Source organism: Odocoileus virginianus, chromosome 17 (assembly GCF_023699985.2).
Source record: "Odocoileus virginianus isolate 20LAN1187 ecotype Illinois chromosome 17, Ovbor_1.2, whole genome shotgun sequence".
NCBI lineage: Eukaryota > Metazoa > Chordata > Mammalia > Artiodactyla > Cervidae > Odocoileus > Odocoileus virginianus.
In genome coordinates, this window is record NC_069690.1 from 55248842 (window position 1) to 55264849 (window position 16008).

At 48.8% G+C, this 16008-nt stretch overlaps 1 protein-coding gene across 10 annotated transcripts in view; it reads left to right on the forward strand.

Annotated features, from left to right (window-relative positions):
- Positions 1 to 16008, forward strand: part of SLC39A11 (solute carrier family 39 member 11) — a 363731-nt gene that overhangs the window by 247101 nt on the left and 100622 nt on the right. For 8 of the 10 annotated variants that reach the window (XM_070480055.1, XM_070480054.1, XM_070480056.1 and 5 more), the window contains one exon: positions 12842 to 13012. The exons of the other annotated variants lie outside the window; for them this stretch is intronic. In XM_070480055.1, coding sequence (XP_070336156.1) covers positions 12842 to 13012 — 171 coding nt within the window. The remainder of the gene's footprint in view (positions 1 to 12841; positions 13013 to 16008) is intronic. 10 annotated transcript variants of the gene reach the window in all.

Below are 16008 nucleotides of genomic sequence, written 5' to 3' on the forward strand. Positions count from 1 at the left end.
ACTTCTTCCTTACCTCTTCAGAGCAGTCCCTCAGAGCTGAATGGACAGAGGAGCCTGGCAAGATACACTCCATGGGATCACAGAGAGTTGGACATGACTTAGCAACTAAACAACAATAAGAGCAACAACAAAATATTCATATATATATATATGAAATTAAATCTGAAAATGGAAATATAATAGTTTAATGAAATAGCATCAGAATATTATTTATTTATATTACATAGGTCACATGTATATTTATCTATGTATGTCTGCCCGTCTGGGGCTTCCCTGATAGCTCAGTTGGTTAAGAATCCGTCTGCAGTGCAGGAGACCCTGGTTTGATTCCTGGGTCGGGGAGATCAGCTGGAGAAGGGACAGGCTACCCACTCCAGTGTTCTTGGGCTTCCCTTGTGACTCAGCTGGTAAAGAATCTGTCCTGCAATGCGGGAGACCTGGGTTCAATCCCTGGGTTGGGAAGAGCCCCTGGAGAAGGGAAAGGCTACCCACTCCAGTGTTCTGGCCTGGAGAATCCCATGGATTGTATAGACTATGGGGTCGAAAAGAGTCGGACATGACTGAGTGACTTTCACTTTCACTTCACTTTCACTTCTGCCTGTCTAGCCATCTGTTTATGTCTGTCTGTCTGTCTACATAATCATAGCTTCTCTGGATCATAAGTAGGTATGCTGGTGACCTACTTTGCTCCCATCTCCTTGATTGTCACATAATTTTTTAGGAAGTGAAAACTGGTATCACTGTTAACCTAAGTAAACTGCATTAGATCAGTAAACCTATGTTTTTTTAAATGAAAGAAAAAAAGTTGCTTTGTAGTTCCAAGAAAGATTGATGGCCTCTTGAAGGGCACTGGCCTGCTCCTTTTATTGATGGAAAGTTCCTCTTGTCTCTAGCGGCACATGATCCTTCCTGAAAGTTGAAAATGTCAATGCGACTGTGGAATTTTGAAACGTTCACATTACAGTCGTGGACCACTTCTGTTCCGCAGGTGTGGGGCGTTGAGATTGGACGGTGCTTGAAAATTCTGTACCCGGTTCTATCATGATCCAATTTTTTCCTCCTTCACTACTTACCTCCTGCTTTTGGTGATCTAAGTCAAGAATGAACTAGGTGTGCTAGCCACGCCATTAACCTTTCTTTCATGATTTTATAAATGGAATACACGTTCACTGTAGGAGCTGCTGAGATGGATGGGTTTTGCATTGTACTTGCCATGTGCCTGTCGGGGGCACCACACCCGTCTCCTCTCACCGTCCTTCGGGGCGGGCAGCGTTAGCATCCCCACGTGGAGATGGAGACCGAGGTCCCCGGGTACCGAGTGACCTCCCTGAAGCTGTAGAACCAGGACATGGTGGGACCTAGATGAGAACTTGGGTGGCCCAGCTCCGTGAAGGCGAGTGAACCGAGTCTCCTCTGGTCCCCCAGAACCACCCCACTCACATCCTCCGTGCCCAGGGACGCCGAGAGTCCTCTGTGTCGTTAGCTTGGAGAAGAAGGGGCAGAGAGAAGCCTGGAGGGGTGAGAAAAGAGAATGCCAGAGAGCCTGCTGTGGGCACTCCCCCATCTTGTCTCCTGGAGGCCTGGGTGCCTTCAGCCAGCTACTCAGCCTGTGTCCGCCCCATCCCCGGCTGCCCACACCCACCGTGCATTCTTTTCTTTGACTACAGTCCCCTGAGACGGGGTCCCCACCCTCCGGGGTCTGATGCCCGATGAGCTGAGGGGGAGCCGCTGTAATGATAGGAATGCAGTGCAGAGTAACTGTGATGCCTTTGAATCATCCTGAAACCATCCCCCTAGCCCCACCCCAGGGCCAGTGGAAAAGTTGTCTTCCATGCAAGTGGTCCCTGGTGCCAGACAGGATGGGGACCGCTCGCTGCCCTAAGGACTGAGAGAGACTGTTAGAGCACCTCGGAGCAGAAACAGGATGCAGATCTGGGGTGAGCACACTGCTGTTTCTCCTTCTCTCTCACACATGTGCATCTGCTGAAAAGGAGAGGCCCACGGCCCTGGCAGCTTTCTTCCCCGATCATCCTGGCTGAGAAACAGGCGGCTCGTGCGTCCAGGTCACTTATGCTGATCTGGAGAGCGGGGAGGCAGTGACCGAACTCACACACTAACACCAGATCAGCCAGGAACGTCCCTCTCGCGCCTCCCCAGCCGAGCCAGCAGGTTTTCTTTCCAGGGTCCACCCTCCACCCGCAAGTCAAACTTCGCAGAACTTCGCTGTCATACAACATACCCTATACACACCTGGGGTGGGAGAGTGGGTTTTCTTTATTAGGGGACCCTGATCTTGGAGACTTGTTTTCTTTTTCCTAACAGCGTGGGTAGCTGTGCTGAAGTTTACCCCTGCCCTCTGTCTGAAATGTTTCTTGAACAGATTAATAGCATGGAAATTCTGCTGGGGAAATATTTACCTGATTAGGAAAACAAGACCTTCAAAGACAGACATTTAGCTGCATTTCCATAATGTGTAAATTATTTGGATCTCAATGTAATGCTAATTGCGAAGCCCATGCTGATTGGAAATGAGCCCAATTAACCCACGGATGTCCGACAGGGCCTTGATAAGGCTTCACCCTTCCAGCCTCATAGGTTACGCCGGCACAGGGGCCCTTCTCTACCCAGAAGAGTGCAGGTTCTTCTGCCCCGCACAGGTTCTCTGTGGGAGGATATTCTTTCTGAGGACCTACATCCTCTCCCCCAGGAAAGGGGCTTTGTCCACTGCTGTGCTCTTTGCTCCCAGCACGTCCATCGTCTTCTGAAATCTCCTCCTGGTTAGTGAGCTCCTCTGTTGAGAGGCTGCTCACCCCCTGGTCCGAACCCCCCACATAATTCCTTCTTATCCTTTTTTACTTAAATCTTATTTTTGATGTGGACCATTTTTAAAGTCCTTATTGAATGTTCTACAACACTGCTTCTGTGTTATGGGGGTTTTTTGGCCAAGAGGCACATGGGATCCCAACCTGGGATCAAAACCGCACCCCCTGCATTGGAAGGCAAAGTCTTAACCCTGGACCACCAGCGGAGTCCCTAAAACATTCGTGTTTGGAACGTCGTCTGTATCAGGACTACGCTGGGGTGAGCCTGGAGGGGGCGTGTGGCTACCGTGCAGATTCCTGGGCCCTTCTCCCAGAGGCTCTAATTCAGTAGCTGCCGGGAGGGCTTCTGGAGTCATCTTTTAAGAGGCGCCACCGTGCACAGCTGTGGATGGTGCTCGTTCCGCACGTGGAGGTGCAGCGATCTCGGCTACGAGTCCTTATTCTCAGAGCTGCCGCGGAGCCTAGTGACTGTGAAGCTCACGCTTGCAGTGGAACACGAGCCCTGAAGTAGGTGCTGTGCTTTTGGATGCCTCCTCCTGGACCTGGTAATTCACAACCACCCCAGACCAGGGAGGAGCCACCATCTTCCCCAGAGGCTGCGGGTCCTTTGCAGAGCTCTCCTAAGCCTTCTTCAGGCCTCCAAAATGCCCTTTCTCTAATGTGGTGTTAGGCACTCAGTCGTGTCCGGCTCTTCGTGACCCCATGGACTGCAGCCCGCCAGGCCCCTCTGTCCTTGGGATTCTCCAGGCAAGGATACTGGAGCGGGTAGCCATTCCCTTCTCCAGGGGGTCTTCCTGACCCAGGGACCCAACCCGAGTCTGCCACACTGTAGGCAGATTCTGTACCATCCAAGTCACTAGGGAAGCCCTTCTCCAGAGAGGTGTCTGGAGCTCTTTAGAATCAAATGTCTCCTTGCTGGTGGATCCCCCAAAAGCCATGACGGTCCTTTCCCCACCAGGGAGTTTGCATTGAACACAGCGTGTCGGGTCAGCTAAGGAGAGCTAGCGATAGCTCTGGAGTCCACTTGGGGCTTATTTTTTAGCGAACAGTTAATTCACCAGAGATGAGCTCACATTGATGAAACAGTTGTTTGTCCCTTTTTAAAACACAGGAGCTGACCTGGTAGGTGGGCATTTTAATCTTATTGGAGATCCAGGCTCCGCTGACGCAGAGTAGAAGTTATTATCTTACTTAGCTGTTTGGAACAAGCACTGTTTTAGTGGGTGGTTTGCTTAATAGGATGAGAAATCTTTAGCTAATAGAGGACCCATTTCTTCTTCTGATGTACATTTAATTTTTTACCAATTATGCAGGCCTATTTGTTTCCCCGTTGTAGCAAAGCAATTGCTTATTCATAAGCATCAAAGCTAAGGCATGGATGACTTCCAGTGCCTGGAAAAATTGTGCAGACTCAAGAGACAAGGGGATCTGGTCAGCCTTCTTACACAGGTGGCCCAGAGCCTCTGATGCTCCTGTGGATTGTGGATTATTAGAATGATAAATGGAGATATATCTGTTTTAGTTGCAAAGATTGTAAATAAGCTTTTTCTTGGTCATGTCTGACTTTTTACAACTCCAGGGACTGTAGCCCGCCAGGCTCCTTCCTTGCCTAGCCCTTCAGGCAATAATACTGGAGTGGGATGCCATTCCTTTCTTCAGCGGATCTTTCCGACCCAGGGATCAAACCCGGGTGTCCCACATTGCAGGTGGATTCTTTACCATCTGCACCACCAGGGAAGCCCCGATTAAGGTTTTCACCATGTTTCTTAAACTCCAGATGTGTCTCTGCCTAAAGGTTAGTAACTAAGCATAATAAATACTTCAGTGATCTTTCCATGAAGCTTCCTTAGTCTCTCATGGAATCTTTTTCCTATCCTGACTTATAACATGACCCACGTAGCACATCTTTGAAAGATTTCTTGCTGAGACAAATGTGAGGCCACTTTCAGAGGAGAGTGCAGTCACAGTCAGCCCAATTTCTCCCTGCCCTGGAACTCGGGCCTGAAATCAGGCACAGATAGGACTGTCAGTTAAAATACAGGATACCCAGTCAAAATCAACTTTCAGATCAACAATGAGAACTTTATAGCATAAGTATATCCCTTGCAGTTTTCGGGATATACTTATACTGAAAGGTTTTGTTTTATCAGAAATTCATTTGCAACTGAGCAGCACCCTGTCTTTTTATTTGCTAAATCCAGACACTCTTTCAAGGGTCCTGTCCACACTAGATATTCTTGCTGTATAGGAGACCTTGTTTTTTTGCACTTTGTTTATTGAACCCTGCAGATACTGCTATATTTTTTTTGTAATAAATTGAAGGTTTGTTGCAACCCAATAAGAATGTTCACGTTGCACCCAAATCCCGGGGAAGGAAACGGCAGCCCACTCCAGTGTTCTCGCCTGGAGAATCCCAGGGATGGAGGAGCCTGGTGGGCTGCCGTCTGTGGGGTCGCTCAGAGTCGGACACGACTGAAGGGACTTAGCAGCAGCAGCAGCACCCAAAGGTGTCCTGGAATGTTGACAACAGGCCTCTTTACATTTTTTGTTGTTGAGATATGGTTGATTCACAGTGTAGAGTTTAATTTCTGCTCTATAGCACAGTGGTTCAGTTAAACATATGTATGTATATACAGGTATATATATACATCCTTTCGCATGTTTTTCCATTTTACTTTATCACAGATTATTGAATAAAGTTCCTTGTGCTATACAGTAGGATTTTGCTGCTTATCCATTCTCTGTATAATAGTTTCCATTTGCTAATCTGTTAGACAGATCCCCTTGACAACCACTAGTCTGTTCTCTCATGTCTGAGAGTCTGTTTCTGTTTCATAAACAAGTTCATTTGTGTCGTGTTTTAGACCCACACATACGTGATGTCACATGGCGTTTGTCTTCCTCTGACTTCACTTGGTGTGATCACCCCTGGGTCCATCTGTGTCGCTGCAAAAGGCTTTACTTCTTTCCTCTTAATGACTGTGTAGTGTTCCATTGTCTATATGTTCCATGTCTTCCTTATCCATTCCTGCATTGGTGGACATTTCGGTTGTTTCCATGTCCTGGCTTTTATGAATAGTGTTGCTACGAACATAGATGTGCATGTGTTTTGTTGAACTCTAGTTTTGTCCAACACTTTTTCTTAAGGGCACTTTTCTGTCCTGAGGAATGTCAAAAAGGAATTTTGTAAGTGGAGGCTGAAATTTCAACATGACCGACTGGATCCATTTGTCTGATTTATAATAATACCTGCTACTCCCAGCTCCATCTCATTACTCACTGACACGAATAAGTGGATCACAGGAAAATTACTCATGTCTCTAAGGAATTGTCCAATCCTATTCACGTTCCTTAAAGAGACCTCCTCTGAACAGAGGACATTGTACAAAGGAGGAAAGTAATATGCCTGGAGCTATAAGAAATGTCCACTTTCATTTGTAGTCAGAGAAATACAAATGAGGGGAAATGTCATTTCCCCCATAAATGAATACATTTATTTTTAAATGAAAAATACTCAGGCTGACTGAAAAAAACAACATGAGGAAAACTTGCAGACACTTTCCGGAGGACTGTAAATGGAGTGGCCTTTCCGGAAATTAGTTAGTCCAACCCCTCAAGGCCCTTGGATCAGCAGTTCAACTTCTGGGAACTTGGTTCAAATTGATGATTGTTTATATAGGTTAAAGGTTCTGCAGTGCTATTTTTAGGGCAAAGAAAAATTTAGGAATAGCCTGAACGCCCAGTGGTTTGAGAAGGTGAACAGTTATTTGTACCGCTTGAAATGCTTCTAAGGGTTTTTAATCATATGGGGGAGATGTTTGTGTTGTGTTCAGTGGGAACAAAAATAGTCTGCGGTTGTATAATGTGATCATCCCAGTTATGTAAAACCACTTGAAAAAGTGTGGAAGGAAATACAGCAAACTCAAAAAATTTTTTTTCAGCTGATGTGATTTCAATTTTCTTCTGTATACTTGTAGGTTTTCCAAGGTTGCTTAAGTCTGCATTTGTATCTTTAGAAATGAGGTTATTGGGAGGAGAGTTTGTACTGGGGGGTCCTTGCCCAGTGGCAGGATGGACTGAATGGCTAACCAGCCCTGCCTTGACCAGTTAAAACTATTAAACGTATTAAATTGATAACGTTTAAGTGAACGTCCTGCCGTTGGTTTTACGCTGGGACTTTACATTTGCAGCCAATGTGACCCTATTTCCATGGGGTTCTGGGTGATCTAAAGACAATCCTGGGTGAATGAGCGTGTAAGGAATTTCTTCCAGGAAAGGCATGATCATCTTTTTTCCTTCCGTTTCCTCTTGTCTCTTGATCAGCGATAGACTGCGTTCTATCACCCATCCACAGCACCCCCACGTTCCCTGTTCGTCACAGCTGAGTCATGTTTCAGGTGCCTGACAGGTTCTAGAGACAGCAGTGAAGGCAAAATGTTGAAGGGTCAAAATCTCCTCCGCCCCTGCAACTCCTTCTTTCCTCCCTGAAACCAGCAGGACTTTCCTCCTTCCCGCCAGGATCAAAAGCCAAGAATGGGTGAGTTTGGTGTATCGCTACATCTCCAAGGACGCCTGTCCTTTCTTGGGAAGTGGGAAATGGAAGTACTGAAGAGGTAGTATTTACTGAAAGGTGGAGAGGGAGCCCTGGGTCAGTGAAAGGAATCTTCTCTGGTTTATTTTCAAATGCATCTCTCTGCATTTGCATTTGTGGAAGGCATGTGAGATATCGCATCTCTGTCGCAGTTCAATTTTAGGAAACCAGTTGTTGGCCAGGAGTAATTTATCAGCAAGCAAGTAAGCACCGGAATATTTAAGGATCTTTTGCACAGAGATTCCCCATCCCCCACCATTTGCAGTAGGAGTTGTTGTTGTTGTTTTTAAATATGTTTTATTTTATTTATTTATTTGGCTGAACCGGGTCTTAGTTGCAGCGTGCGGGATCCAGTTCCCTGACCAGGGATTGAACCCTGGACCCCTTGCACTGGGAGCCGGAGCGTTAACCACTAGACCACCGGAGAAGTCCCAGCAGTAGAAGCTTCTCCTCACTTGCTAAGCTCTGCTTCCTGGGGTAGGCCAGCCCTTTGACATGGTCCAGTGGTATGTATGAACCGTGAAGCTGGAAAACAGAGTTGGTGCCTGAAGTGGAGGAGGAACTATGGGAGGGAGCTGAAGGAGACGCCCCCGTGTGGCGAGAGGGAAGCACTGCGCCTAACATCCGGGAAACAGAGCGGTGACTCAAACTTACATAAAGCGCAAAGGATAGACTTGGGACTAAACAAAAATGCCCTGGAGCCATTAAAAACTAGAGTCCCAGAGGCTAAGGAATTTAGAAAATACTTCTGTAGTCTTAAATGAAGCAAGTGGGATATGCAACTGTATATTAAGATGTGTAAGCCACATACACACGGCTGTATTTAAAATGGGTAATCCGGTGGCTCAGCGGTAAATAATTCACCTGCCAATGCAGGAGACGCAGGAGACGCGGGTTCAGTCCCTGGGCTGGGAAGCTCCCCTGGAGGAGGAAACGGCAGCCCACTCCAGTGTTGCTGCCTGGAAAATCCCGTGGACAGAGGAGCCCGGCAGGCTGCAGGCCACAGTGTCGCAGAGTCGGGCATGACAGCGCAGCGGAGCAGAGCAAGGATTTAGGAAGAAGGAGTTGTTTCCAGGGACCTGAAGGTTTCTGTGTTTAGCGGTCGAGAATTTGCCTACTTGTGCTAATTCAACCAGATCATCTCCAGTAATATCTTGGGGACATTTCTAAAGCTCTTGTGGCTGATGATCTGTTAATTAGCGTTCCTCCTATTGTCTGGTGGCCTGAACTCCATCTCTGGGCCTATTATTGATGGATTTGCTCTGTTACATCATCACAGGGGCAGCAAACATCCTGTTCCTGCTGAGTCTGGGCCCACGGGGGACAAAACGAAGGCTACTGTGGCATTTATCTAGCAAGATGAAGTCTGTCTGGGGTCCTTGAATCCGTAAGGACTCATTGTTCCAAAATCGTCCTTGTATTTATTTATTTATTTTTACTGGAAAGAAGATAGAAAGTTCCACCTTACTTCCTGAAGCATCGCTGATGGAAAGTGATTCAGAGCCTGTGATCTGAGGACATCAGGCCCTCTCACGGGGGAGGAAGTCACTCCCCGAGGGGAGGGACTTATCTCTTCTCCCACCAACCTCCCCAGCTGTGCCCACCAGACCCGGCTCTGTTTTTGCTCCACAGTATCGTATGTTGGTACAAGCATCACGTCCCTTCTTTGGGGAGAAGAAGGCAGGGGACAAAATGTGTGCAATAAAGACACCTCGCGATTCAGCTGGAAAAGGGGGCCTTGGTCTGGTCTGTCTGAATCCTGTGGTCCTCATTCTCACATTTAGCAACGGGGTGCCTCCCCCTGAAGGATGAAGTGGGGGGCGGCAGGCTGAGCCCCGGGCTTGGGCCCCTTCTTGGTGTGGATGCATAGATGCTTGAGTTTAAATTTTTTAAAACAATGGGTTTTGGTGATGGGCAACTTTGAAGTCTTTCCACCTTCCTTAAAGGATTGTAACCATGTCCCTCGCTTGGTGTTAATAAATATATCCTATGGACAGCGGCTTTATACTTACAACAGTAGATCTAACGGGTTAAGAGATAGTGTCTTCATGGTTTCAGGTTTGTCGACGAGGGGGAGTGATTATAGATATGAGGTTTCCACGGAGCCTTTTCTGCTTCTGGTGATGCAAGCTCACTGGGTCTCTCTGAACTTAAGCGTCTTGGATTTCAAGTTCCTAAATGTCACTGCAGTGATTCGCTTTGCTGTGCCCCTGGGCTTCCATGCTGGCTCAGGTGGTAAAGAATCTGCCTGCAATGCAGGAGACCCAGGTTTGATCCCCAGGTGGGGAAGATCCCCTGGAGAAGGGACAGCAACCCACTCCAGTGTTCTTGCCTGGAGAATCCCAGGGACAGAGCAGCCTGGGAGCAGGTTACGGTCCATGGGATCACAAAGAATTGGACATGACTGAGCAACTAACACACTCTTTCGAGCAAAGGGGTAGGTCACTACGCCACCCTCGACTCCCAGTCAGCCGCAGGGCCCTGGTTAAGAGGTGGCTTCTGGAGGCACAGGACCCAGCTTGACTCCTGAATCCATCTTGGATTCAGGACTTGGAACCCAGGACTGTGACTTGGAACCAGTTTCTCTGCCTCCCTGTTCTTTAAGTTTCTTGTTTGTTGAAGGGGATTGTCTCTACCTCATGGGGCTTTTTTTAAGCATGGAGGATTTATTGAGGCTAAGTTCTCAGTATTACCCCCCAGTGTCGCTGGTGAAGTTTTCCATTCTTAAACCCGACATCGGCTGTTTCTTCCCCAAAACGTCCTTCCCCTTTGCCGAATCCTGCTGGAAAAGTGCCCAGGCTTCTCCTCTCCCAGGAACTCTCACGCGGGCTTGTCACTTTGGTAGCACCCCTCATCCCACGCCGGGCTCAGCTGTTGCCTCTGTTACGGGGTCACCCTTTGTCCGAGTTGCTGGCATCTTACTGGACAGAGTGTGGTGATTTAACCAGCCTCCCCAGGAGAGGCGAGAACATTCATGGCTGGGGACGTACCCTTCCTCTCGGTGATGATTTATCTGGACTAATTTTCCTCGTTGCAGGCTCGTTAGCGGCTGTCATCAAATGCTGGCTTATTTACCTTTCCCAGCGCATCAGGTGTCGCAGCCTCCCGTTTCCCACCAGGGAAAGGCAGCCACATCCACGTTCACACATTGACGAGGACCCCGAGGCGAGGCGTGCATCCTCGTCTCGGCTCGTCAGTCTTCACACCTCTCGACGTTCCTGCTAAGCGCGTGTTTGGTGCTGGAGTTTGCTCTCGAGGCCCCGGGGGCTGTGCGTCACTTGCAGGAGGCCCGGAGTCGGACCCTTCCATGGCGGGGCAGAAATCAGCGTGGTCTCCGAGTGCTTGTTTGGGACAGCGCGCTTCTGTCCCTTAGGTTACGGGCGTGATCCGTGTCCTCCCGTCTGTCCCTCCTGACGTTGTGACAATCCCAAAGGCGGGGGCTATTCCTTTATTTTGTCTCTGTCAACTCCCACTGGAGAGCCTCCCTGCTGGGACTGTGTGCACAGAGGGGACCCCGGGCATCCGGGGTGTCCACTGCCTGGCCCCGGAGACAGCTGAGTGCCCCCCGTCACTGCATCGCTTCCGCTTTGCCCAGCACTCAGGTCTGCTTGCTTGTGCCTTTGGTGTTTATGGGCTTAAAATCCCACACGTTTTGTTCAGTTCCACAACAAGCCGCTGTGGCCTGAGTTATCGGGTATTGTCAACAATTAAAAAAAAACAAACCGAGGTGTGCCCAGAAGCACACACCTGTGCATACACACACAAAGATGGTCTAATCTCGGAGGCAAGAAAGATGGTACTGGACGTCCCGGGTGGAGCGGTGGATAAGAATCCGCCTGCCAGTGCAGGGGACACGGGTTCGATCTGTGGTCCGGGAAGACCCCTCATGCCTTAGAGCGGCTAAACCTGTGCACCACAGCTGTTGAGCCCGTGCGCCCAGAGCCCGCTCTGGAGCAAGAGACGCTCCCGGCCCTGAAACTAGAGAGTAGCCTTCACTCGCCACGACTAGAGCAAAGCCTGAGTGGCAGCGAAGACCCAGCGCAGACAAACACAAAACTATTAAAAAAAGAAAGGCGGGTCCCAGTGGTAATTGCATACTTGCGCACGTGCACACACATACACACGTGTGCATGCACACACGTATAGACACAACAAAGTGAATGTTGAACTTCTGCTTGTGCAAATATTGCCTTGGAGGTGTGGCTATCGCCTGAGACAGTTGCACCCTCCAGGGATCAGTGTTACTCGTGATGGCTCCCGACCACAGGAGGGCTGATGACCCTGGCACTTGAGAGGATGGATCACAGGCCCCTTCTCCCCAGAGACTCTGAGTCTCCGCTGTCCCAAGGAGAAAGCCCCCCGAGGCCAGCTGGGGAGGAGCGAGCCTGCCTGCCCTGCACCTCTTTCTTCCTCTCCAAGCTGCTTGGTCTCAGCAAACCACCGCATAATGGTTTCTTTTATTGTTGTTGCTGTTTTCATGTTTTGATGTATTCCACTAAAGTATGTTCATCTGAAAATGGAATCAAAGATCTGATTCCATTTATGCAGTGAGATTCTGGTCTTGACATGAAGCACCTGGGGTGTGAGATAAGCACACTTGTCTTGCTTTTCTGCCAGGAGTGAGCTGAGGCCACACCACGCTCCTGGGGTCAGGGGTGAGGGAAGCCTCCAAGTTTCTTAATTTGATGTTGGGAAAAGTTTTCTGCAGTTTTCAGCTCAGAGACAAGAATGATTTTGCTTGTGGAAAACATGTCCCCAGAGAATGGGAGCGGCCAGCACGGGGAGTTCCGTTTTCCTTCAAGTCCGCTGGCCCCATCAGAGCAGAGCCTCAGTCAGGCTTCTGCTGTTCCCCCCAGCCTGGGAAGCCAAACAATGTATCCTCCAAAGCAGGACACTTTGGAGAGTGCAAGACTCCATGAGTAACCCCCCTGGGAGAGCAAGTCAAAACCAGGCTGTCGGCCTTCCCTGCCCACTGTAGACGTCCCAACGACAGGACCTGGTGGCCTGTCTGTGTCATCCGAGTCAGGATCTGCGGGCTCAGATGATGGAGAGACTCTCCTTTCCATTTGTGCCATCTCGGGTTTAAGATTCGATCAAGACCCTCCTCCTCCAGGAAGCCTCCCTGATAGGTAACACCCACGCTGTGAACCGCAGCCTGGATTCTCTGTCTCAGTCTTGCTCTCCCGTATTTCAGATCCAGGCAAGTTGCCTCCATTAGGAATCAGCAAATCGGCCATGGATATTTGGGCTAATCTGGGTATTTGGGATAATCTAACCCTAAGAACAGAGTAATGGAGTGCCCAGGACCAGGTAGATGCGTATAGGGGCCATTGGGAAGTCAGGAAATAGACCTCGTCCGGCCCTGCAAGCTCCCCCCGCCGCCGCCTTTCTAACGGCTCTCCCTCTGCGTCCCTCTCTCTCTGCTCAGACAAGAGTGAGAACGGCGAGGCGTATCAGAGGAAGAGGGCGGTGGCCGCCGACGTCGCGGAGGGCCCGGCCGCCCCCGGACCGCCTCGGGGCAGCGCGGCGCAGCCCGGCGGCAGCAGCTGGCGGCGGATCGCGCTGCTCATCCTGGCCATCACCATCCACAACATCCCAGGTGAGAGCCCGTGCAGCGCGTGCCGCTCGCCACTTGGAGAGGGGCTTGGGCAGCTGCGGCGTGGTCCTCTGTGCAGTGGTCCCCAGGCTTCTTGGCACCTGGGACCATTTAGTGGAAGGCCATTCTTCCGTGGACCGGCGCTGTGGGGACGGTTTCGGGATGACTCGCGTGCATCACATTTCTTGTGCACTTTATGTCTAATCTAGTGCCTCTGATCTGACAGCAGGTGCCCCTCTGTGGCCGGGAGGCTGGGGACCCCTGCTCCAGGGGCTGTGGGGGGAGGGAGTGCGAATCTTTCCTGAGTTTATCTTTCGGCTTACTGGCTGTGGATTGGTCATCGTATGTTCCAACTTCCTGTTCCAGTTACTGCAGACAATTTCACTCCAGTTTCCACCTCTGAGTTCCTTTCTTCACTTATTTGATACCAAGTTATTTGGGCACAGATTCATTAGCTATTGCCTCTCGTAAACATGGAATGTCTCTGGCTTTTCTTAATGCTTAAAAAAAAATTTTTTTTTTAATGTTTGTTTATTTCTGGCTGCATTGGGTCTTAGTTGTGGCATGTGGGCTTAAGGATCAAACCCACATCCTCTGCATTGAACAGCAGATTCTTAACCACTGGACCACAAGGCAAGTTCCCCTGATACTCTGTTTAAGTATTGAATTCAGTATCGTTTTACACTGATGTTTGCCGTATCTGCTTCCTTCCTGGGGGCATCTTTCGGAGATACCTCTGTCGTTACCAAGTCCAAGTTTGTACTGCTCACTGCACGGCAGGTCAGTAAATCAAGAGGTGAGTTGTCGGGACAAGGAATAGCAACTTTATTCAGGAAGCCAGCAAACCAGGAGGACGGTGGACTCATTCCCAAAGAACCTGTCTTGCCTGAGTTAGAATTGAGGCTTCTTTTATACTGAAAGGGGAGAGAGTAAAGGCGAACTTTTGTGTCCTGGTTCCGGTCAGCCTCTGGGGGGATGTGTCCCTTCCTCCTTGCAGTCGTTCACAGGTGAGCCTGGTCAGGTTGCTCGTCACCTGAGAGGCAGGGTTCCCAAGGATGGGCCAGGCGGTATAATACCTGCTCCCCCTGCTGAGGAAGCTCATCATCTTAACCACTGGGCCATCAGGGAAGTCCTGTGCTATGTGTGATTTAAGCCTACGGACACATCCGTTTAGTGATTGACTTAGAATACAGAGGTGCCTCCCTATTGCATTGTGATCCTTTCCTTTTTAGCATTTTGAACCAATTTGTTTCATGTCTTTGGATTTATTTTCAATGAAAAAAAAAACTTGTTGGTGTTCTGTTTAGAAAAGAATATGTTTTATATAGACTAACTATAACTAGAAAAGACAGGTAAACGTACAGAAGATACTATTAAAAGCCAAATCGAGGGATCCTGGGGAAGCCCTTGTGTTAACATTTTGGAATTCCATCTCTACAGCTTGCTAAATAGTTTATCTTGACAAATGGCTTGAGCTCTTTGAACCTCAGCGTTCTCATCTATAAAGTGGGGATGATGCTATGACTGAGATGACTGGGCTCTTATTTACAAAGTGAACCACACTTAATTTTGATAAATAAGATTATATGTGTATATACACAGTATATACAGTATTGGGGCCGTTTGAGCATGTGAAAAGAAGCTGTTATTAGCATTAATAATGCTCCTGATTCCTTCAGTCTTTTTAAAAAATACTTGTTTGGCTTCATTTCTGGTTGTGTCGGGTCTCAGCTGCTGCGTAGGCGCAGTAGTTCGTGGTGCACGGGCTTAGTTGCCCCGAGGCGTGTGGGAGCTTAGTACTCTGACCGGGATGAATACCCCCACCTGCATTGACAGGCGGATTCTAAACCCCTGGACCTCCAGGGAAGTCCTCTCACCCCTTCAGTCTTGAATTCTTACACGTTCTGATTCATCTTTCGTAGTTTTGAAAGTCAAGTTTGAGTGGTAGCCTTGTTCAGGGAGCAGCCCCAGGTGATACATCCTGAGCCCTTGCGGAGGTCGTAATGTCACCCTGTCACCCCAACACAGGAGCGAAGCTGCAGCGGGCGGAGCTCGCCAGGGGCACGCGTTTCTCCTTGAAGGCCTTGGGGATACTGTTACCTTCTGGCTTCAGTGCTGGGGGAGGGAAGGCCACAGCCAAGCCGAGTTTATCCCTCGGTGGGGAACTTGAAATTCTTTTGCTTGTGCAATGAAGATCTTTGGGGGTCATTTTTAAACAAGGCAAAATATCAATATATTATGTATTCCAGTGCATATATACACATATATACATGCATGCACACATATGTATGTGTCTTTGGGACCCCGTGGACTGTAGGCCCCCAGGCTCCTCCGCCCATGGGATTTCCCAGGCAAGAATACTGGAGTGCGTTGCCAGGCCCTCCAGGGAATCTTCCCAACCCAGGATCAAACCTGCGTCTCCTGCATGGGCAGGTGGGTTCTTTACCACTGCGCCACTTGGGAAAACCTTACGCGTGTGTCTCTCTATGTATACTTATCTATGTGTGTGTGTGTCTATATATATATACATCTGTGTGTGTGTGTGTGTGTGTGTGTGTGTGTGTGTGTATAGGCATGAAATGTGTCAAAAGACTTAAGTGTCTGATTACTTTTTAGGCTCAGGTTTTCCTCTAGGCGAGAAGCATTTTCAAGTATTTCTATCCCGATCTTAGAAATGTCTGTCCTATGATCACACAGGCTGATTGGCCTCGTTTTTTTTCAGCCTCTGTTTCCCCCTCATTTCCCTCTTGGCTTTTTCCCTTTGGGTAAAAGTCAAGATTTTGCCCCAAAACAGTCAGCTATTTTGATTGTTTTCCTGAAGCTTGCTATTCACTATGGATTGAGATATCTTATGTGGGACCCCCGGGCACAAATCTGACCAAAGTGGGTTTGCCCCCGTGGAAAGATCTGGTCGCACTCACCCCTAGTATCTTTTTTTTTTTTAATTAATTAATTTATTTGGCTGTGCCAGGTCTTAACTACAGCACGCGGGATCTTTA